This window comes from Pipra filicauda, unplaced genomic scaffold, assembly GCF_003945595.2.
Source record: "Pipra filicauda isolate LSUMZ 115617 unplaced genomic scaffold, ASM394559v2 scaffold208_size1342795_pilon, whole genome shotgun sequence".
NCBI lineage: Eukaryota > Metazoa > Chordata > Aves > Passeriformes > Pipridae > Pipra > Pipra filicauda.
In genome coordinates, this window is record NW_024104319.1 from 695,422 (window position 1) to 718,207 (window position 22,786).

General features: G+C 44.3%; 1 protein-coding gene across 1 annotated transcript in view; it reads left to right on the forward strand.

The window, feature by feature from the left end:
- Positions 1-3,668: 3,668 nt before the first annotated feature.
- Positions 3,669-22,786, forward strand: part of CPLX1 (complexin 1) — a 111,974-nt gene continuing 92,856 nt past the window's right edge. The window contains exons 1-2 of the mRNA XM_027745194.2: positions 3,669-3,835; positions 4,666-4,767. Of these exons, the coding sequence (XP_027600995.1) occupies positions 4,737-4,767 (31 nt within the window). The 5' untranslated portion in view covers positions 3,669-3,835; positions 4,666-4,736. The remainder of the gene's footprint in view (positions 3,836-4,665; positions 4,768-22,786) is intronic.

Genomic DNA, 22,786 nt, shown 5'->3' on the forward strand with positions numbered 1-22,786 from the left:
TGTTTATTTTGGGCAGCAGCTTAAGTATTTTCCGTAACCTTCATACTTGGTCTGTGAGCTTTCTTACTAGTATCGTTCTTACGACGGCATTGATTTCAGTTTAGCAGCCAAACACCATATGGAATTGAATAATCAAACATTGCATTTAAAGATGTTGAAAGGAAACTTCATGACTCATTTAAATTTTTTTCTCTTCCAGAAACAGAACTTTCCCTCTTTTTGGAGACCCTGATATCCATTTCTCTATAGAAAGTGTCACCAAGACCAATAACTGGCTTATTCCACCTTCTTACAAAGACATTTGTAAGCACAGATTCCCAGCTGGTGGCCAAAGAAGGAGGCTGAGTTCCATGGACAGAGCTCCATGGAGGAGACATTTGCACCGAGTTTTCTGTACTCTTCATCTGCACCAAGCAAGGACACAGAGTGGATTCCTACTCTTCTGGTTCTGTAAAGGAAGAACAAGACTTCCCACAGGCAGGATCAGGCATATCTGACAGTACAGACCAGAATAAGAAGTGGCTTTGGTATTTTGGGCAGTTTGGAAGGTGTCAGAGCATGCGTGTGTGCAGCAGTTCTCCTCTGTCCATGGTGCTGGGACAGGTGCTATGTACAGATACAGAACTCTAACCCTCACCCAGGGGAGAAAACATTGCTATTTCTGAGATTTGTTACCTTCTAGCAAATGTTATTAGATTGCATTAATGCCAGATTTATAGTCATAAACTATTATGGACCCAGTGTATTGTTATACAGCACCAGAAAGAAGATACATATGGCATTGCTTATATCATTACCATGGCTGGACAAGCTGTTATTTCTATTGTAGCAGAGATTATGTATTCCAGATAAATAACATAACAGATCCTCATGAGTTCATCTGTCCAGCTGCATTTCTGAGCAATCTGAGGAAAGGTTGTATCTGCCTTCTCCAGAAGCTTTTCTGAGACACAGATCTATGGACATCACCTCTTTTTTGTGGTGCTCTTTTTTGCCTCTGTGCCTGAACCTCATATGGTGAGGAGTGTACTAGTGGGAACTCTCCTGACTGAAAAGTCAGGGTATCACCTCAGTAGGAGGCACCCAAATCAGGCTCACAAGTGATTAGGTTTTCATCTGGAAGGTACCTCCTGTGGCAGTTATTTGGAAGCTGATGCTTAGGGTAGGGAAAAGATGCTGAAGTTGAGACTAGAAGTATCTCAATGGAGTTTGTGGTTTGATGATCCTGTGGCTTGTTCTCCTGAAGAGGAGGGAGTTGTGAACTACTTGATGTTAAGAGTTAGGTTTCACTGTCTCATGTGTCATGATTTTCTGTGGCAGCTGTATAATCCGGAAAAAGTGGGAGCAGTTTGGGGACAGAACAATGGGTACTCGAACTTTGGAGGGTCAACTGGCTGTGGAGAGAGACCAGCAGCTCTAAAAAGGTCAAAAAGAAGCTCATGGACCTTGCAGGGACTTAACGTGCTCATTCTTTTCCTGAGTTCTTAAAGCCCCTGTGGATGACATCACTATTCTCTGCACACAAAGAAGGACATTTGCTGTTGCAAAGCTTGTAAAGAGCCTGTGAACAGAAAGCATGAGATTTCTCAGCAACCTCATTTGGCTGTGCTGACTCTTGGCTGCTACAGGAGTTACTTGATGCAGCATGATCCAAAGCATGAAGAAGAAAGGTGATTTTAGGCAACTGGGTGTTCTAGCTGTTAGTCCACACTTCTCTAATCCTTGTATTTGAGGGCATTTGAATTGTTCTTTCCTGAACTCCAGGATATAAGAGCAACGTGTGCATGTGGAGGTTTAATAGTGTGGGGTGGGGACACTGCCCTTCTCTTCAACAGCAATCATATGATGAAGGAGGAATGTGAGGTGTTTTGTGACAGAATCAAACTATAAGACCTCCTTAAAGTTATATAGGCACTTGGTGAGGCAACACAGATTTGCAAATACTGTGTTAATTGCACGGGAACCTAGGTACACAGCTCCAGCAGTCTCCTAGATTAATTTCTTGAGCACAGTAATTTTTGCTGAGACACTCCTATGGTATGTGTGGAAAAGAGAGCATAAAAAATATGGCATTATGTCCTTTGAATTGCAAACCCTCAGGGGGAGTTAAGGCTTAAAAGAAGAGGGTTCTCCACTCCTTCTTAGTATTAATTTTTTCTTTCTGAAATTTTTTAGTAAAAGTGTAGCACATGCCTACCCAGCTGAGTTTCCTAGACTGACAACAGTGTCTGTTGCAAAAGTGGTTTTTTGGGAGCTCGTAGAATTGAATAGCAGAACAGTTCAGTGGAAGGGACCTAAAATGATAATCTAGTCCAACTGCCTGACCACTTGAAGATGATTGAAAATCAAAGCATTTCGTAAGGGGCATTGTCCGAGTGCCTCTTAAACACTGAAAGGCATGGGGCACCGAGGCAGACCCGGGTGGGTAGGCACTGTCCTGAGATTAAAAGCATGGACTGCATCCCGCATCTGCAGCTGGCACTCAAGAGCTTTGCAGATTGCGGAGCCACAGTGGCCGGCATCGCTGCCCCAGGAAAGATTTCTGTCGTGCCTGCTGGATCTACACGCCTTTCCCAGCGGTGCCAGGTGCAGCTCCGGCGTCCTCCCTGACCTTCAGAGGAGGTCGCCCACGGGCCGTGCCAGCGCCTCCCCAGAATGCAGGCGCCGCTGCTCCCCCATCCCCGGGCTCACACTACTACCAGCACCATTCCGCCCTAGCCCCCTCCCTCCTTTCAGACCCATATAGGTTACTTTGGGGGTTGTTGTCCCACCTCTCCTCCTGGCGACAGGAGGGTGGATCAGCAGCAGAACTCGTCCGCTCCGCGCCCTGGTCCAAGCCGGCGGTAGGCATCCCTAAAGGTGGGTGCCGGTGCAGTGAGAGGGCATTGCTCTACTCTATCAAGTAGCCTTCGCAGCTCCTTCCTCCTCACCTTCAGATGCTGTCCCGAATCCGGGCTGGACAATGGATCGCTGCACTCGCGTCCTTCAACCGGCAATCGCAGGGAGGCGACTTTCCTCTTTCCCCCTCCCGCCCCACTTCACCTCCCCTCCCTCCCCCCAGCCTGGTTAGCGAAAGCACAGAGACGTGCAGCCGGCGACTCTTCTCCGGCCACAGTATATCCGAGTCGAAGCGGGAGGGAGGAGGAGAAGGGTCTGCTCCTTCCCTGTCTTCTTCCTTGCCTCTCCAACTCCTCTCAGGACCTAGGGAATGAGAGGGGATCCCCGTGAAGGACTCAGAACAGAGGACGCAGAACGCTTTCCCACACCCTCTCCCTTTTGCAGGAAGCCGTGTTTGCAGAGATTTCCCCTGGCACACACACTGACTCCCGAGGAGATGCAAGGAAGCGATTGCAAAATGCAACAACGAGCTGACACCTCCCCTCCCTCCCCCACGGCAAAGCGCAAGGACACCTGGCTGCTGCAGACAGTCGGAGATGGGGTGGGGGACATGCAAACACACGCACCCCTCCGAGGGGCTAGGGGAGCTCTGGGGGCCTCCTCCACGGCGAGCACCGAGGGGCCAGGGAGGTGCAGGGAAGGGGCGGGGGAGCCGGAGGCAGGGGGAGGGAGACAGTCCAGCTCCCGCAACGAGGGGAGGAGGAAGGAGGGACCGTGTCGGTGGGATGGTCCGGAAATGCTGTGATAAAAAGAGGGGCGCGGGGGAAAAGTAGGGAGAAGGTCTGGAGTCATTCCCTCTCCTCCACACTGCACCCGCAACTTCCCCGGCAGCCCTCAGGCTCACGGGCGCCGGCCGGAGCCTCCCGGGGAGCAGAGGAGCCGCAGCCACTCGCCGCCGGCCCGGCCCGTCTCAGCACCGCGCCCGCCGCCGAGCGAGGTACCGGCGCGGGGCCGCGCCGGGAGGGGCAGAGAGGAGAGGCGGGGTGCGGGCACACGGGGACGGGGACAGCCCTGGTCCCCCCGGGTGCTGGCACGGCTGTGACCCGGGCGGGGGTGGCTGCGGCCGGGGCCAGCAGCTGGAGGCAGCATCGTGCGCGGCGGGGCTGCTGAGCTGCACCTGCGGCCGGCCGGTCTCAGCCTCGAGCCCTCCCGGCTCATCCTGCGGAGGTTGCAGCCCTCGCTGGCATTGGGCTGGGGGGCTTTCCGAGGGGTTCGGGCGGGGGGGGCCCTGCCCCGCATTTGAGCTTTCCATCCCGCCACCCGGGCTGCGTCCGCGCCCAGATCCCCCCGACATCCTCCGCTTGTCCTCCCAGGCACTCGCAGGGCGCTTCACCTTCAAATGCCCCCTCGGCGGTTCCCGGCGGAGCTGACACTCCGGAGCAAGCCCTCCGAAAGCCGAGAGGGCGAGAGGCAGGCGGGGAAACAAGAAAGTTCAAAGGTTTAACCCCTTCCTGCCCGTCTGCATGAGACAAGCCTGGAGGGGCACCGCACTGCTTGCTCCCGGCCACTTGCCCTGTCTGGAGGAACCACTGCATTCCCCTGCCTCCTCCCACCCGGTGACCGCTCACCAGCATGCAGCTCTGCTCCTCAGGTGCCTTGTCGTTCAAAACAGGGCCTGAAGGGATGGAGAATTGAAAAGTTGTCTGCTCTCAGACGCGGGGGGGGGGGGGGGTGGGAAGGCTGTGGAGAGAGAGCTGAGAAAGACTGGGTATCAACCTTTTCTTTTCCTAGAGACACTAGTCCTCTTTTGATTGTGCCTTTTTGCAGGCTGCCCTCCAAGGATTCCTGGTCTCTGTGCATGTGAGGTGTGAAGGTGGGAGCACCCCAAAGCCCTCATCATGGATTTTGTTATGAAACAAGCTCTAGGAGGTAAGTGTGGTTGGCATATGAGGAGCCTTGAATCCCTCCCACCCCTCCCCTTTGCATTTGGCAAGAGAGGGCATGGTCTACAGTGGTGGGGTCTGCAGCTGGAATAGCTCTTCGAGGACTTGGAAGAGCATGCTTGTCACTGATTCATGATCCCAGAGCAAAGTGTTTGAAGAGTGTGAGCAGGAGAGGGCAGCAACAAGCAGAGACCAAAGCCCCGTGTCAGAGAAGAGGCCTCCCACACAAGGTGTGCAGGCCCTGGGTCATGCCTCATCTGGCACCCTACCAACAGACTGCATATCCTGCTGTACAGTGTGCAGGTCTTGCTTTTCTTCATGCCATGCCACTGAGACTGGCATTATAAAGGCTGCAGACTGGTTTCAGCAGAGTAAACCCAAAGAAAGAGTGGCATTTTGTCTGTGTGTGTGTAAGCCCTCTTTTCATCTTTGCCCCAAACACTGGCCAAATCTTGAACAAAAAATGCCCAGAGTAGAAATTTTTGCACCTGGTATTTTGAAAGTTACTTTTAATAAGAATGTTGGCACAATAAGGAGGGAAATAGTAGTAAAGTGCCCCCACACACCTTACCTGGGTTTGAGGCCAAACTTCTATGTGTTTCAGTATCTTAGCTTCCATGTATGATGGATTGTTTTAACCTAATAGTGGAAAACAGAAAAGGTCTGTGTGGGAAATTGAAAATAACACATAAGCATTTAGGAATAAGATTTCTTCATTCTGCCAGTTTTACTGCCTTTCTAGGCTGCTTGACCTGAACATTGGGTCTAGGCGATGTTGTCACTGGGGCAATGCTGGCTGCCACTGGGAACTGGAATAGTTGGCCTCAGAGGAAGTCATTCTCTCTTGTACTGTTTTTCATGTGTGCATTTTCCATTGTTTTTCCTTTGAATAAACTGTAGAGTTGTGGAACTGTGTGAATGTTTAATGTGTGGTGATATTGATGTCATATACAACTTCAGCATGTACTGCAGGACTCTCTGGCATGGAAAAAGTGTTTTCATCTTTGCAAGTGGTGGGTGTTTTTCACCAGGGGATCAAAACTCTCACAGTTGAGAACAGAGCAAGCAACCCAAGTTTTAACTGGTGTGTTTTGAATAGGAAGATAAAACTGGAGAAAAAGGGACTAATTTGGTTGCATGAAATAGAAATATATGAAGATCTCTACATGAGAAGATAACGGTTTGTGTGGTAGCAGTGTTATGTTTCATTACTCTATGGTGCGTGTTTTGAAGGAGAAATAGTTCTGAGACATGCAGGTTTTGCACTATTCACTATAGTATTAATAAGGTTGCTTGCACAGAAATGAACAAGTGTACCTGCAAACTGGAGATACAGCCACTGCAGCTGAAGATCCATGAATCCACTAAAGGGAAATAACTGCTCAGAGACTGCAGTTAAAGGCAGGGGGAGGAGGGCTGCAGCAAAGGAGTATCAGCTGAGATGCGTGTCTTCTTTTGCAGCTTAGTGACTTAACCTTGTGTTGGAAGCAGTGTGTGCCCGTGCTTAACAGCATTCACTCTGGGCAGACATTCAATCTAATATAGTGTTGCATGCCACAGTCAGGATTGATATTGTATGATAATAGGACTTGCTGAGAATGCAAATTCAAAAAGCATCTTTTTGTGAAGTCTGAGTTCCTGATGCCTTTCAAGATGCTGCCCGGGGCACCAGCTCTTCTGCCAGATGACTTAATGTGTCTGGAACTTGCCCACTTACTCAATAAAGGAGAAGTCTCTGCAGAGTGGTAAAATCCAGGAAATGCTAATTCATTAAGCAGAGTCCTAGTTTTAAATTAGAAATAGTTTCAATGAAGAAAAACAGGATCTCCCTGTGCAAATGTAATATGGAAAGTAAAGGTCGTTTTGGACACTTGTTTCTCACAAGAGTTAAAGCCCAAGCTGATGTAAACCATGTAAGCTGGCCACACTGGTACAGCAAGTCAAGGGCTAGAAGTTATAGTTTGTTTCCTTAATTATGGGGCCAGAGCTCTTTTTGTATGCCAGTTCTGACATCCAAAGGGAGATGCTCAAACTGAGCAAAGCACCAAACCTCTAGTGATTGACAAGCGTGCTTTGCCTAGGATACATGGTGTGATCTGCTAGTGACCTTTTTATTATCCTCACTTTCAGGGAGACCTTTGTGTGGATTTCATGGCTCTTTGATTTCAGTTTGATGCGGCTTTTCCTGGAACATCTCTGAATTCATTTGGCTGTCTGATAAGATTTTTTGAATAGTTTTTCTCCCGTTTTCAAAATCTCTTCTGGCACTCCTGGAAGAAAGAAAAAAAAGTACTGCAATTTTCTCAGTAAGGTCCCCCTTAATTTACAGAGAATCAGACTTGCTATAGATACTGCTTGCAGACCACCTACAGCTATGATAGTTTAACCCTTCAACTATCTCAGCTGGTGACAACTCACAGAGGCTGAGGGCCAACTGGGTGTCCTCGACTGAGCATAATGGGTATGTAATTTTCTCTTCCCAGTGTCCAGCACCAAAGTGGGGCTTAGGCCAGAGCTTATGATAGCTAAGAGCCTGGATTTGAGAATGGTTTGCAGGTGGGGTGCTTTTGACCTTTCTCTGCTGGATAGGACTATGTAGGACTCTGAAGCATGTGAGGACTTTGGGACCAGGTTGTGTCCTACTGGATTGATCAGAGGAGGTACTGAAAGAGAAGCATCATGGTTCTCCTGCCTCCTCACTCACCTTATTGAGGAAGAGGAGGTCTCACTCTGCTAATTAGCAGTAACCGTAGCCTTAGGAGGACGCTTTCTGTGTGAGTTTTCCCATCGCCTTTGAAGCAAACTTTGAAGATGTTACCCTTGTCTCTAATGGCATAGGATGATAGGATTTGCTTTTCCTTGGAGTTTTGCCAGTCAGAGGGGAAGAAGGGAGCAAGGTGTTTTGAAGGCTAGGTGAGCTAAGTTAACAAGCAAGAAAAGGCAGTTATGTGAGGTAGAGTTGCTTTGTTTTGAAGTCGGTGTGGTTAGGAGATCTAAGTTTTGTGGAATCAGTTTGACATGTTATTGTATTGCTGAAGTAGAATGTGTCCTTTCCCTGACTTGTTGTTAAAGGGGGTCTGCAAAAACCTGCTATTTCTGTGCAATGGAAGGTCATCCTCTGCTGTACTGCCAGCACCGGGATTTTACTGTTGGTGTTGGCAGCATTTTATGCCTGGAGTTTGACCAGCTTGAAATGTGTCTTTCCAAATCCCTGGCCCCTTAATGGAAAAATCCTTGACCCTTTCATTAGCAGTGGAGACTGTGGTCCAGGAAAATATTAGCTTATTTGGCCAATTTGCTACTGTGGCCTTTTTTTTTTTTTGGTACTTCTCAGACCTTTCAACACTCTGTATGACAGTCACTCCATTTGTTGTCTGACAGTGACAGAACCCATAGAGAGGTCATGATGCTGATTAGCTGTGTAAGACAAGAAGAAAATAGCAAGAAGAAACCTAAGGGCTTAAAGCTGCTGCTTCTTCCACAGAAGTTACAGCAAGGGGATATTTTGTACCTCTGACCCTGCTGCATCAGCAGACATTGACACGGGTGTGTAGCCAGGCTGATTGGTCATTTTGCTGCTCGTGTTCACAGGAACTGTGTAACAGTTCACCAAATGAAGACAATCAGAGTGATTTCATGACTGTATTTTACGCTAGAAATGCTCTTTACCAAGCCGGATCAGAGCTCTGGACTACTGTTATCATGACCAATGTGTTTGACTTCCCAGGAAGAAGCTGGAAGTGAAGGACCTGAAATGGGCCCCGGGGGAGTTTAGCTATAATCTTTTCAGTGGGCGTTGTTTATTTATTCTTAAGTTTGTGTGTGAAACCAAAGGGTGAAGGAACATCTGACTCCCATGTTGTACTGCAGCATATCACTTCCTCTTCAAACAGATAGGGAACCCGGATTGAAATAGGAGACAGTGAACTTCATGAAGCTCTGCTGGGTGTCATTCTATTACTGGGTGACTTGAGGGCCAAGGGTTTGAGGCATTTTCAGATGAAAAAGAGAAGAGGAAAGCCTATGGAAAAGAGGAGGACTTGTCAGAATTTGAATCATGCTGTGTTTGAAGAGAGAGAGATTTCTTGCTGTAGAAACCGGCATTTTGCAGACTAGAGTGCTGTGAAGATGAACAGAACACACAGTAGCTCCAACTCTGTATTATATGTTGTGCAGATCCCTTTTAATGTGCTACTTTTATTGCATTGAATAGGAGAAATGGCAAGAACTAGATGGGATAAGTTTGGGATGCCTGCCTTAAATATTGACTTTTCCTAATGTCAGATTGTGCATAAATCACGTAACTCCTTTCACATATAAGGATTTGTGTGAGTGGCACTGTCTATATTTCTTCTTCCTGCTTCCAGCACCCCTTGTATTCATTGTACAGTGCAAGCCCCAATAGAAGGAAGGGAACATCTGCATTTCTGTACAGATAATCACTGTGATAGATATTATGGGCATGATTTTCTGTTTTATTGGCAGCAGTGTAGAGTGAGGACTGCTACTTCACATGCATTGCTTTAGCTGTCAAGAATTGGCGGACAGTGGTTTTAGTTCATAAAGACTCTTAAAATACTCTAGGCAGAAGTCAAATGCAACCAGATTGCCATTTGGAATATGTCAGCAGGGAGGCACTGCCTGCTTCATGTCCTTTACCAGCAACTTTGATCCAGCTATGTATAGAACAAAACATAGTCCAGAGGAAGTCCCCTTGCTTAAAGGTAGACAGAGATTTAAACACTCTTGGAGGTAATGGGATTTAAGTCACTGTCCATAAACTCAGAAAAAGCAGCCCCTGTGCTAAGTGTGCATTACTGAAGATCTATGTGTGAATGCCAGATAAGCCTGAATGAAAACCATACATCTTAGCAGTGACCTTCTGTATATTCTGCTGATGCATTTACCTCATTTTAGTAGCTTGTGGTGTGGGGATTAAGTCCTTACTTTTTCCTGGAGAAGTCAGCTAGATTGAGTGCAGTTAGAGGCAATACAGACCTGTCCAGGGGTGAACAGACTGTGAAATAAACACGGTGGTTTCTGTCTTCTGCTTGTCCAATGCACTCTTTCGTTTCTCACATTTCTGGTTCTCTGCAGAGCTTCCATCCTGCTCTGGCACCTCATACATCAACGAGGCTGTGCTCCACTGTTTTGTTAATATATGAAGTTCTGTAGCAGGACAGAAACTCTAATGCAGAACTCCAAGTCATGGTGCCAACAAATAGTGCTGATATTTACCTCTGGGATCTGTTTTGTCTGATCCTTGAAAGCTTTAGCACGTGAGGTCTTTCATTTTGCTGTCAGGGGCATCCAAATCATGAAGACTGAAGAATATGACAAGAGACAGGAGGTGTCAAGGCCACTGTAGCATGTGATAGATGTTGGGGGGGCACCTGCCTTTGTTCTCATCTAAATTCTGCCTGTACTGTCTGCAGTTCCCATAAATTAACAAGGTTTTTAAGGTAGTTGAATGTGTCCGGAGGAGGGCAACAAAGCTGGGGAGATAACTGGAAGGAATGTCCTCTGAGGAGTGGTTAAGGACCTGTTTTTTTGTGTTTTTCTTTTTTCTTTGGAGAAAAGGAGACAGAGGGGTCACCTCATTGTTCTCTACAGATTCTTGAGGAGGGGAAGTGGTGAAGGAGGTTCTGATCTCTTCTTCCTGGGATCCAGTGACAGGATGCAGGAACCTGGGATAGGTGGCCTATCTGATGGATATATTTTTCACAAGGAATTATGTTATAGGCTTTTTTTTTTTTTTTAATGTATACTGCTGGCAAAGAGATTTTCTTCAAGAAATTTGATTGAGTGTAATCATGATGTCTGTTGCCAAGACAAAGATAGAAAGGAAAATGACGTGTAGGTGTCTCAGTGCTTCCACAAAAACAAAACAGACATGCTGTTCAAGGCTGACAAATCTATACCAGCCTTGAATCTTCTTTTTTAATTTATTTGATGCCAGGTCCTACAATGGCACCTGTAGGGCTTAATTTGTTCTTCAGGAATTCCCATTAACACCAAGGAGCAAGATATCTTCCAAGGAGGTAAATTGTTGCTATTCAGATGATACCAATGAAACAACTGCTGTGATGGTCAGATGACTTATTCCATCCACCATCCAAACCAGGAGGTGAAAAAACGACCAGGTCCTTTTTTCCTGTGCCTTTTTTGAGAAACCTTCCTTCTATATTTGCCTGCCTCTGTTGGGTCTGTTGCTATTAGAATCATACAAATGCTCTCAACTGTGTCTGCAGGGATCTTACTTATGTTTGTCTTACTTGCAAGCAGGCACTGAGAGCAGAGTTGCTTATTTAGTATCCTTGGAGGAAATGTGTAACCTTCAGCTGATTGTAGAGGTGTCCCACAAAGAGCTTAACTGAGATTTCTCCTACTGAAGCTCTGCTTGCTGAAAGCCTGCTTGGACTAGAGTGACATGGATGAGCAGGAAGTTTCTTGTCTCAGAGAGGGAGAAATAAAGAAATTCCACCTATATTAAGTAGTTTGTCTAGGATTTATTCATGGCAGAGAAAAAGATGCTTCTCCTTGGTTTTCTATCCACTTCGAAGGCAGTTCTGCTTACTTTTGATTTTAATATGTATTGCTCTACATCTGAATCTTTCTGACTTCCTTTTTTTACTTTTCATCATTGAAGCAGAGAAAAGTGGTATTTTCTTGCCAGGTGCATGGTTTTGGCGCAAATAGAGTTCGTCAGTGCTGAAATTTTGGCTTGTGTTGCATAGGAAACGCTCTCTGGTGCAGTGGATTTGGAGCCAGAAAGGAGTCTAGTGAATGATGCATTACAATTAATTCAGACCTTCCTGGTGAAATGGGATGCTGAAAATATAAGATACTGGTTTGCCTTTGTATTGGTTCTTAAAGAGACAGAAGTTCAGAATGTAGTTCAACTATTAGTTGGGGAGATCTATTTGCTTGCTCATATGCTGGCAAAAGGACAGACATTAGGAGAGATTGATGTATATGAATGGTGATGTACTGGGAGAGCCTTGTTCCCTGGCTAGAAATGAAAGGTTTGGATTCATAAAGCTGTAAAATCAAATCCATCAGGGCTATCTGGATTTAGAAATCTTGCTGAGTTTAGTCAAGAGTGTATGGCCTCTATTTGTTAGCACTGCAGTAAAGTACAGGACTCCAAAAGTAACTGCTGCAAAGGCTCTACATTAAGGGAAGACAGACATCCTGCCTTCACAGCAGACAGGAATGTCTCTTTCATTCTGGGGCACACCCCAAGGCCACCAGCACAAAAATCCGTACTAGCAGCAAGATGGTTGCATGGGAAATTGCATGTGGCAGTTGCATGGAGATAAGAACTTCTCCAGCAGTTTTTGAAGTCCACCAAATTGTTGAGGAGGCCTGGAATACAAATGACAATAAGCAGGAAAGACTGGCAGAAAGAAAAGGATGGATCTCTAATGTGTTGTCAGTGGCTTGCTCATGTCAGAGGGTTACATGCAAATGCTTGCTCTTCTGTTTGATGGTCAAGGTACACTCTCTGAACATTATGTGATAGTGTTCAGAGAAGAAAGAGAGAGAATAGAGGCTAGTGCTGAGACCCAGAGACAAATACAGGGTCTGGTGTTATCTATGGTGAGAATTCATAGTTTTTCAGGCCCTGAGAGAGGGGATACGGCTCATAAAGTAGTAACTGGGACATTAATCCCTCAAAGGTGCAGTTTCTACTCTCACTTCCAACAGAGCTAAGGGCTCTTCCAAGTTTACTGATTCTCCTCTTTCAATAGCGGGGCAGAAAGCACTCTGCCTTAGCCTTGGATGTGCCTCTTTATAAGATTGGACCTCTGCATAGCTTCTGTATACTCATTCCATGTGCTGAAATCAAGTGCTTGATCAAGGCAACACAGAACCTTAAACATTTGCTAACTTATTGCTTTAAGCACTATGCTGGTTGCCGCCATACTTCCTCACCTACAGTTTGATTTTGAGAGCTTGGATAAAGTCAGTTATGTTTCCTTCAGGTTAGTTTTTTTTGTGTGGCTGGAGAACATGTCTCTCGATGTAGAACATTGCCAAGAAGGCTGAAAGTTTCCACAGCTTACTGAGCAGATGATCATGTAGTTTGCCAAAGGGTAACAGCTGCAATTATGGACATGGCAAAGGTTAGTAGTGATCTATCACTGGTACAAGTCACAGTGCATATTAGAAACAAAATACTCCAAACAGTTTGTGTCTCTCTCCTAGGTGTAAATCAATGATCACCCTGTGTAGTTCGAGGATTGATTTTTTTTTTCTCTCCTGTATTTTTAAATGAACTGCTTGCAAGTGGGGTGGATGCTGTCACTGCAGAAGTGCATTAACACAAACAACAAATTTAATCTACTGACTTTGTGCATATTTTTTGCAATTTGAATTTGTTATTACCTCTAAGAATGAAGCTGCTTAGCAGCTACCTACATTTTTGCAGCATGATTTGAGTCTTGTGGCTTATTTGCAGTGATACTGACCTTGAAGGAATGTCAAACATACAACATCATCAACAGAAATTTGGGATTCAAATGGCTGTGAATTACCTTCTGTGGAAAATAAGTGAAGAAAAAAAAACAAACCTAAACCCAACTCTGGAATGGGGGAGCTATTTTGATGACTCCAGTCTCCAGAGAGAATTGGAGAAATGAAGGGGAAGGCAGACAACAATTAAAGGAAAAAGAAAGGGAAAGAAATGTGTGTCAATGCCTAGGAAAATAGCTGAGCTGCCGTATCTCTATGTCCCTGCATCTGTCTCTTCTTTTTTTTTGCTGGTGAGCTCAGGCAAAGTTGACCAACAGAAAAGAAGTCTGAACCTTCTATTAAAGGTAACTGAATGTATTATGGCTGTCTCAACTGCTGGCCTTGTCTGTGGGAGAACCTTGGGTATGCTTGGGAAAGTCACTTGATCTCTAGGTTAGATGGTGCCTCTCCCAGTCCCCTCGCCTGGAAAGCAGTATGAGATCCCTTATCCCAAGAACAGGACAGAGTCGACTAGACTCATGGGCCACTGAACACTGCCCTTCCCTTCATGGGAAGTAAATAGCACTCTTTTTTCTTCCTGACACGTCTTCTGCTTTTTGGTGCTGGGCAGAGCTGAACTTCAAGTCCAGAGCTGGACTTGAAGGTCTGTTCTTGCCTTGGTATTGGCAGAGAAACCTTCTTGCCCGTTCTGCCTCCCTGCCACCATGTTATTGCATGTAGTGTGAGACTTTCTACATGCCCCCCTGAAGGGGCAGAACTGCGTGGGGACTGCCTGATCTCTGTTCCAATAACTGTCTTAAGTGTGTGTGTCAATTGAATTATTTGAAAATAGTATATATTAATATATTATATGATATATATTAATCAAAATCTTAATTTGTAAAAGGACTTTGGAAAGGTTTTGCTAAGACATGTTTTTTAATTAAAAGCTTTTAAACACACAGGTTTTTTTTCTCAGTAATTAAGAAAAGAAGGTGCATCACGAACCTGAAAGACTGCATGAAACTAAGACATCGTGTCTAAAACAATGTATTTTTAATCTCTGACAGTAATTTATTTTATGCTGGAGTTAAGTGTATGCATGCTAGTCTTCCCTGAACCTAAGTGAAATGTTTTGTTCTTTGTGAATGACTCAATTTCTCTTTGCCGTTTCCTTTAGATTTACTTTTTCATTAAAAAAAAAGAAACTTTATTTTAAAAACCTGAACGGAATACAAGCAAACAAACAAAAAAAAAAACTGAAGGAGAAAGTATTTTGCCAGCACATCTGTATCGTTGCTGCTGTGCACAATTCCAGCTGGGAATAAAAGTGCGTGGGAGAGTGTTTAGAAAAAATCCGGAGTCCATTAGAAACAGATGAGTCTTTTTAAATTTTGGGTGGTGGTTTTTTTTTTTTTTTTTTTTGTTTTGTTTTGTTTTGTTTTGTTTTGTTTGTTCGGGGTTTTTTTTATTAATTCTGTATATCTAAAACACTTTTCTTGTGCCTATTGAAACTTTCTCCTCTGTGTTTTTCTTTAAATATCAGAAGTTTCTGTTCCATGTCAGCCAATCTGCAAAAATGATAGATTAAAAGGAGCATGAGAAAGGAAATTTATAATTACATGGAGATACATTAAAATGCTGAGGAAAAAGATTAAGGAGGGACACCACTACTCTCTCTAAATACATGAGAGAGGTGAACATTGCAGTGAAGGAAGACCTACTTAAATTGAAGGACAATATTAGTAAAAGAATAACGTGAATAGATTGGCCATGAGCATCCTTGAGTCAGTAATTAGAGTGTCTGACTAGGGGAGAGGAGAGAGATGCTCTCTCTGGGGGAGTCTGCTGCTGGACAAGCAGGGAGAAATGGAATCTGGGTCTTGGGTGGGTTTCAAATAACTGTACATGCCCAGAGGGACAGGACCAGTAAGGAATGAAATGATTTTTGGTCCTGAGTACCTCTACAGAAAGCTGACATCTTTGAGTCTTCACTTGTAAGATTGTCCATAATAACAAAATTGTCCTTAAAACCGGTTTAGATTTTACACTAAATTTTGATTTTGTTCCAATACAATGTGATAATTTACAATGAGGTCCAGAAGTCAAACTTAGCTTAGTGGGAAGCAGCATTGTGCTCGTCTGGGTGAGTTTGTTACAGAACAGTGATTAATTTTGCCTTTTCTGAAAACATTTTAGCCATTTTGTGTTTGTATAACAGGAGAAGAGGTCTGCCAGCTATTGGATCTCAGTGCTCTGAGGAAGATCTGAAATCAACTATTGGATTCAGATTGAAAGTCATCTTATTTGAAAGGTCTTAGTGGATTTACAAAGTAATTTCTGGAGTAGCTGGGTACACTGGGTATTTTTCCAGCTGTAGTGTTTCAGCCCAGGCAAGGATTTTGAGTTGCATATAAGAAGCGTAGCTTGAAATTCCCACCATGGTATCTACCTGCAATCTACGTGGAAGCAGCTCTTTTCAATATGTTTGGTAATTTTTTTGTTTTATGCTACAGTTAAGAAATAAATAATTTAAGCACTAGGTGTTTCTCTGGAACCTCTTCCCAGTTTTGAACTGTTGTCTGAGAATGAGCTATTTTGTCTTCCTCGGTACCGATATTTGTTATTCCACTTGTGCTGGCAGATTGTTAGACTCAGTTTGTGCTCCTCACTTTATGCTTCTGCTGTCTGTCATCTCAGTATCATGGTCTCAGGCTCAAATTACAGTATTACTTAGATCTCTTACCTACGATTTTGGAGGGTGACTTGTGCTGGCCTAGCACTCAGGAGAAGATACATGTTTTATATGCATATCTCTTGGGCTCAAATGTCTCTCACTGTGAGGGTTCTTTACCATGGATGATAACTTTTCACCCAGGTCACCTTAAAACTGCCTGATGACTTCAGGGGTGCCTGTCCAAAGGAAACCTTCAGCAAGGGCACAGAGGCAAATGGTAGGACACCAGATCACTGCTGCAGTGGGATGTTGGCTTCTGGAAGAAAAGTGGAATGTGCCATCCCTTTCTGCTGACTGTGCATCTTGTTGTGCTGCCTGTGAGCACTCTGCCACTGCAATTTACATCTCTCTGAACACCATGTTAAGCTGTTCTTTAACACCTTTTTGGTCATGTGTCCCGAGTTCTACTGTCATGGAGACAATGACTTGCCTTCTGGCTAAGGTGCTTGATTGGGACTTCTGGTTTTGCTTTTCAAATGTCATCTGGTAGAACTGTTCAGGTGGTACTCCTTCTGCCTGGAACTCAGTGCCTCTCCTCCAAGGTAGTATACATGTGCTCCTGCTATGCTGGCAGCTGCACTAACAGCTGCTTAAAATAGGTGGGTGAAACACGTCCTCTCAACCACCAGCACAGACAAGAGTGTTCTGCTTCCACGCAGGCCAAGGTGAAGTCCAAGTTGCTGCAGTTTTAACTTTGCTTCACATGTTGAGTCCTCTTCCTGGCTGAAATGTAGAGTATGTTAGTTTCATTGTTGTTTTTGCTCCAGTCAACTGTAGTGAATTGGCTCCCGTGAGTTAAAAACACCAATTATTTTTTTTCTCTCTGTTGTAGGCATGCTGCCTTATTGCTGGTTCTTATGTGGTTATTTGTCTGACATTTATTTAGGACTCACTTTAATGTGTATTTTGCTTTGTACTGTAGAATGTTCTGTACTTGGTCCTTTCGGTGTGCTGAAAAATTAGTTCTAAATAAAAGACAGCAATTGAGATAATCTAGCCTAACACAGACAAGCTTTGGATGACAAGTGAAACTCAATGCTTGATTATGCACAATGAGGTCCTGAGCCCTCATATGTGCTGCTTTGACACAGCATAATGTATTTTACAAATTTCAGCTGTCCTAAACATGTCTTTTTTAACAGAGGTGCATCAATCTACAGCAGCTGAAAACCAGCATTTCTAGTAATTTCTTGCAGATGCAAGTAAAATAATCACAGGGTTTTTTTTTTTTTTTTTTTACTCTTCTCTTTAAAAAGTCACAAAAATCCTCTCAGAATCTCGTGGGCTGCAATATTCCTTGTTTTCACACAGTCTGAAAAGGATAAGTCAGATCTGCCACCTTCACTGCTGGATGTGCATAGAAGAGGCTTTTATGGCACATTATTAGGGAGGGCCTGGCTAACCTAGGGATGGCATTAGTTACATAAGATCTCAAACATACCTCAAGTACAGCATGGATGCTGTAGAGTGAAGCAATTATCTATTTTGCTGTCCTAAGAACAGAGTGACCTAGATTCTCTCTTCTTTTTTTTTTCTTTTTCTCTTTTTTCCTTTTTTTTTTTCCCCTCCCTTTTTCCTCACGGGGTGGCCCACTTAGTTGATTAAACTGCAACTCAATTATAGCTGGTTGTGTTACAGCTGGGAATAAAGCAAATGTAAGGGAACTGAAGCTGATAAAGTAATTTATTTTTTGCCTTATTTGTTAACTGGAAATTATGATTAGGATTAAGTGACAAAAGCTTTTTGAGTGACAGACATCTTGCAATAGCTTTGCCTGGCAGCAGGGAATGCAAAAGTGATTTAATGAAAAGTTGTATATTTCATGGTAAAAAAAAAAAAAAAAGGTAATGGTCTAGTTTATAAAAGATCTGAAATAGGCTTTAAATCCCAAATAAGCCCAAAGTCAGCAAATGCAGGGACAGCATGGTTCGTATTTTGTTTGAAGTGAACGCATAAAACACATTAAATCTTGTGCATTATTTCTAACTTTTATGTGCCTGCAAATTCTCTAATAAATCATCAGAGGCATTAGGAAGGTAAATAAGTCATCTAGGCAGAGTTTACCAAGGAGGTGACCTAACTCCCATCCTACAGTCTTTGGTAACAGAATTATCCTTTAGGTTAAGGACATGACAGTCAGGTAGCATGTGGTCCATGCTAAAAAATACTGTATTTAATGGAAGCTGACTTTGGCTTAGTGTCGTATTTGTCTCCTCATCTGTTGTCTCCTCTCACTTAATGCTCAGGGAACAGAACAAAAGCAAATCTTTTCTGTGCAGGACAACCTGGAAAGTAAAATTCCTCTTCCTGTGAAGTTCAGGGAGGAAAAGTATCCAACAAGAACTCATGATCCCATCAATTACATTCCTAGGCAGATATCTCTGGGGAGATCAGGGATGAGGCTGTGGTTGGAACCCAGCATCAGATTTATGCGTGGACTCCAAGTACTGGGAGCAGTACCTTCTGTTTCCTTGGGCTGGATGCTTAGCATGGCTTCTTACTGGGTTAGTGCATCACCTGCACCCAAGCAATGTGCCTTCACACTGCTACCACCTTCACAGTCAAGCAAGACAACTTTGCCAGAGGACAAAGCAACTGGAATTCAGCACAGGCTCTGACAGTGTGGGAAGCTGATTCTGCTAATATGTTTCTTGATGGCGGGACAGAGGAAGCCCACCCATCCCTCGTCTGAAAAGTCCCGTTACCCAGTTTCAGTGGCAGTGTGCTGTCTTGCTGTTCACTTACTGCTTCAGTTTTCGGAAGTGGTCTCAGAGCTGCAAAATCTGTTCTATATGGTGTAAGGTGGATGCTTTCCTTACCTTCCCAGACTATCGTTTGGCTTCAGCAACACATGAGAGAAGTATCCATCTGTATCAATTTGCCTTTGATATTTTGGGGCTTGAAGAACTTCCTCAGGGATTAGAGAAGAGCTCAGGGAGATGGGCCTGTGAAAATTGTCCTTCCTGTGTTTGTGCTGAACTTCCCTATTAGGAAGGAATGGATTGGTGAGGAAGCAGTATGTGGATATTCTGGGAGACAGTGTATGAAGCTATGGCTGAGTTCATGAGTCATGACAAGGGCCAGGTCTGCTCCAAGTGCAGCTCACTTAGAGCAAAAGAGAAGGACAGCACTGTCTTCAAAAGTTTTTAAGAATGAAGGGCTATTCATCTTTGTAGGGAAATTTTCCTCTATTGGGAGGGATTAATCAGAGATACCACAGAAGATAATAGTCATGTCATTTGAGGACCTTGAAGTCCCTAGAAAGCCTTGACTTAAAGGTGACTGACATCACGTGGAAGGCCACACTTAATTTCAAATGGTCTCTCTGTTATTTGAAATTTGAAAGCATCTGAGACACACACATGATTTCAGATTCTTTTCTGCACCTCCTCTATTTGTGCTTTTGTAGTGACTTTATTGGTTAATTTTCTTTCCTCTCAATAGCTAACATGCGCTGACATGGACATTGGCTTGTCTTTCAGTCTTCTTTTTTTCCTCATTCCATGAACTCTCTGTCAGAATGTTATCTCTATTCGTTTTACTTTTGTGCTAAGATAGCAGTACAACCACTTTGCAGGAGAGCTTAGGAACAGTCTCTTGAGATGTTTCCACCAGGATCAGACTACGTGTGTGGTATTTCTCATCTAAAATGCAGCCCCTAGCAGAAGGATATCATTGGCATCACTTGTCTCAGCTATGTCAGGATTGCTGCAGTGTCCTGAGGAGGCACAGAGAGGATCTGTTTATTTAGTCACCCTCAGGATCGGGAATCCTTTACATATTTCATAAAAGAAAGACAGGCAGGTCTTAGCCCGGATAATGCTTTGTTACCTGTCTTCCTTGTCACAAAAGCTCTGGTCAAGCTGCCCTCTGAAGGCACCTGGTGATTAATGCTCATGTTATCGCCATGCACAGAGTGGTAAATCACCCTTGTCTATCTGTGTAGCACTGCTGGGCATCCCTTTCTCATGTACTCCTTAGGAACAGACATTTTTTAATGGTGCAGCTGATGGGGAGGTAACAGCATGGATGTACTGACATTTTACTAGTGCTGTTTGGTATGATCAGAACCCCTTTCTGTGCTTCATAGAAATGCTGGAGTCTGTTCTTCCTGGGGATCTACCAGGACCATCACAATGATGGAAGGAGGGAAATGAAACAATAATTCTTGTTCAAGGGCTCAGCTGTTGAGATATCCACCAGCAAAACTGTTACCCTTCTTTGGACTGCTGCAATTTCTTCCCTGCAACCATGTGCGTAGATTCTGGTGCTTGCCACTATTTACAGCCAGCTGCTTGTTGGGCCCAGCAGGGAGGACAAAGACAAATAAATGATAGCCGTGAATTTATACAGCTCAGCAGTCTGAATTAGAGGTCTAATATTCACATGTGCTGCTGAAAGAGCTGGTGCAACTGCCAGTGGAGCATATGTGTAGGGGTTAATGCTATCAGAAACCTTCATCCAGTGAGATTTGGTTCTGGCTGTGCTTACGAGGACCTGGTGATTTTGTGGTGAACTGGAGTCATGGTAGAATCATAGCAGTTTATGCTGGGGCAATGTTTGTGCAGCTTTTCCTGAGAAAGTCGTGGCCTTGGCTTTAATGAGAAAGAATGGTCTTTGGCAAAAATGGACATCCTGACTGTGATGGGGAGAGAATTACCTCCTTTATGCATGGGGCTTGCTTCAGAGCTTCCAACAGTAATTGCAGGACTTTGTTCCCATGGTGGCAAGTTACCCTGTGCTGCTGCTGGCTGTTCTGCACCATGGACCACAGCTGGTGGAGTCTGCTCAGAACCTCAATTCCAGCATATCTCTCCTCCCAGAATGCCCATGGCACCCTTTGAAGAGCCATTCTGTGTTGAAGAGTACACTTCCTCTCCATCTGTGAGATGCGTTCTAACAACACAGAAAACCTACTGAGCTGGCTTTGCTAAGCTGCCTTGCTGAAAAGATGACCTGTCTGTGCCTCCCACTAGTGTGCACACACTAACTGCAGAATACCAGTGTTGTATAGGACATTGAATATGAGCAAGAAGAAGCCCTTCCTTGACTGTATTGATTATATAAGAACAGCAGACTCAGAGGTAGGAGAATAATCCCTGTTTTTCCCCATTCCCCACAATGTCCTTTCCATGTGCAATGTGTACCAGGCAATCAAGGAGACTTGCCATAATTATATCACTGACGGTCTCTGAGTAGTTAAATTCAGCTCAGGGCTTAAGCAGAGAGACCTGAGGATCCTTATGTTCTGTCAAATTCTCACTGTTCATGTTTGCTAACCTTTTAACTAGAGAACCAGATAGAGAAAGTCATAAGAGGTAACTGTCTTGAAATGCAAAATGCTCAGTAGAGCTTTATTTTAGCAAGGTTCCTATTCCCAGTCTCTTTATCTGCAAAGCCTTTATAAGGGAATCAACTCATGAATCAGTCTTCATTAAGATATGTATTAAAACTAGCAGTAACTACCCTTTAAAAAATAATAAATTATTTGTGTTGGGCAGGGCAGGGTTTTTTGGGATTTTTTCTTCTCCTTTGAATCCACTTCCATGCTCTCAAAACGAAAGCAAGAAGTGCACCCTGGGACAGCGAGAGGAGAGAAGAACACTGGTATGATTTCTCCCCAGCTCCTTGGAGAAGCTGGCCTAACCTTGCAGCCTCAGTTGCTCAAGGATAGAGAGCAAAACACATGTAGTCAGCTACTCGGACACCTGGCTTACTTTCGGCTGACTCTGCGGTCATGAGCCTGTGCCAATGTGGTAAATGAGACAGAATTGTCTATCCATGGATTTTTCTTCCTCTCTGGATTGCATAGGATTACATAATTTTTCATGGGAGATATGGAAAGTCCTGTCTGGACATGGGCATATTCTGGGCCCCTGAAGGATATTGGGGAACAGAAGCTGTGAGCCAAGAGCTTTCTTCTCTCCATCCACCATCACCTTAGTTCACTGTCAGAAGCAGAGCTAATTCTTTCTCTCTCGTTCCAGACACAGCATTGACTTCTGATTCTGAATGGCAGTCAGTCATTAGAGATTTTCTCAACACTGTCCATGAACTGTCATCAGACCTCTGGGTTTTGAGAAGCTCAGTCTGGTTGATACCTACACTGGCCTTTATGTGTACTAGTATGGCTATGTTTAGTTATTTGAAGAGGGCAGAATGAACGCCTGAACCCAACATGACTTGCTTCTGAGATTGTGCCTATAGCGACAAATGTGTGAGAGGAAATGTGTGAGAGTTGGACAGGCAATGATGCTGTTACTGCTTTTTGGGGCAATGTCTTTGGTGTTCCAGTGCAGTGTCATGGCACAAGTAGGTTGGACGTCAGCTGTGATAGTCTATCCGAAAAAAAAGGTGTTATGGTTTCACTGCTGCATGGTCTATGCAAGACAGGTAAGCATAAGCACAGATACATGGCTGTGTGCTACAGACCAGTTAGCCACGCAACACCAAAGGATGCAGACATTTGAACTGGTTTTAGTGGAAGGATGTATTTGTCGTGAAAAGCTGTTCATCGTTATCTCAGCTTCAGCTTAATTAACTTCTGACAAATTCGTCTGTGTAACATTCCAGCCGAAGTTCCTGACCAAGCTCATTACAGAGCTCAAATGGATAGACCAGTTTGACAATGGAAAGTAACACAAATCGTTTTAACTAGGGACTGTTTCATTATTTAACATTTGAAAACCATATCTTTCTCAAGCAGATCTCAGCACCTCTGGGGAACATTTACAACTTCTTATGAGTAAGCATGTGTTCCTTCTCTGACCCAAAAGGTGATAATGAAGTCTTTAACAGGATCTGTGGTGGT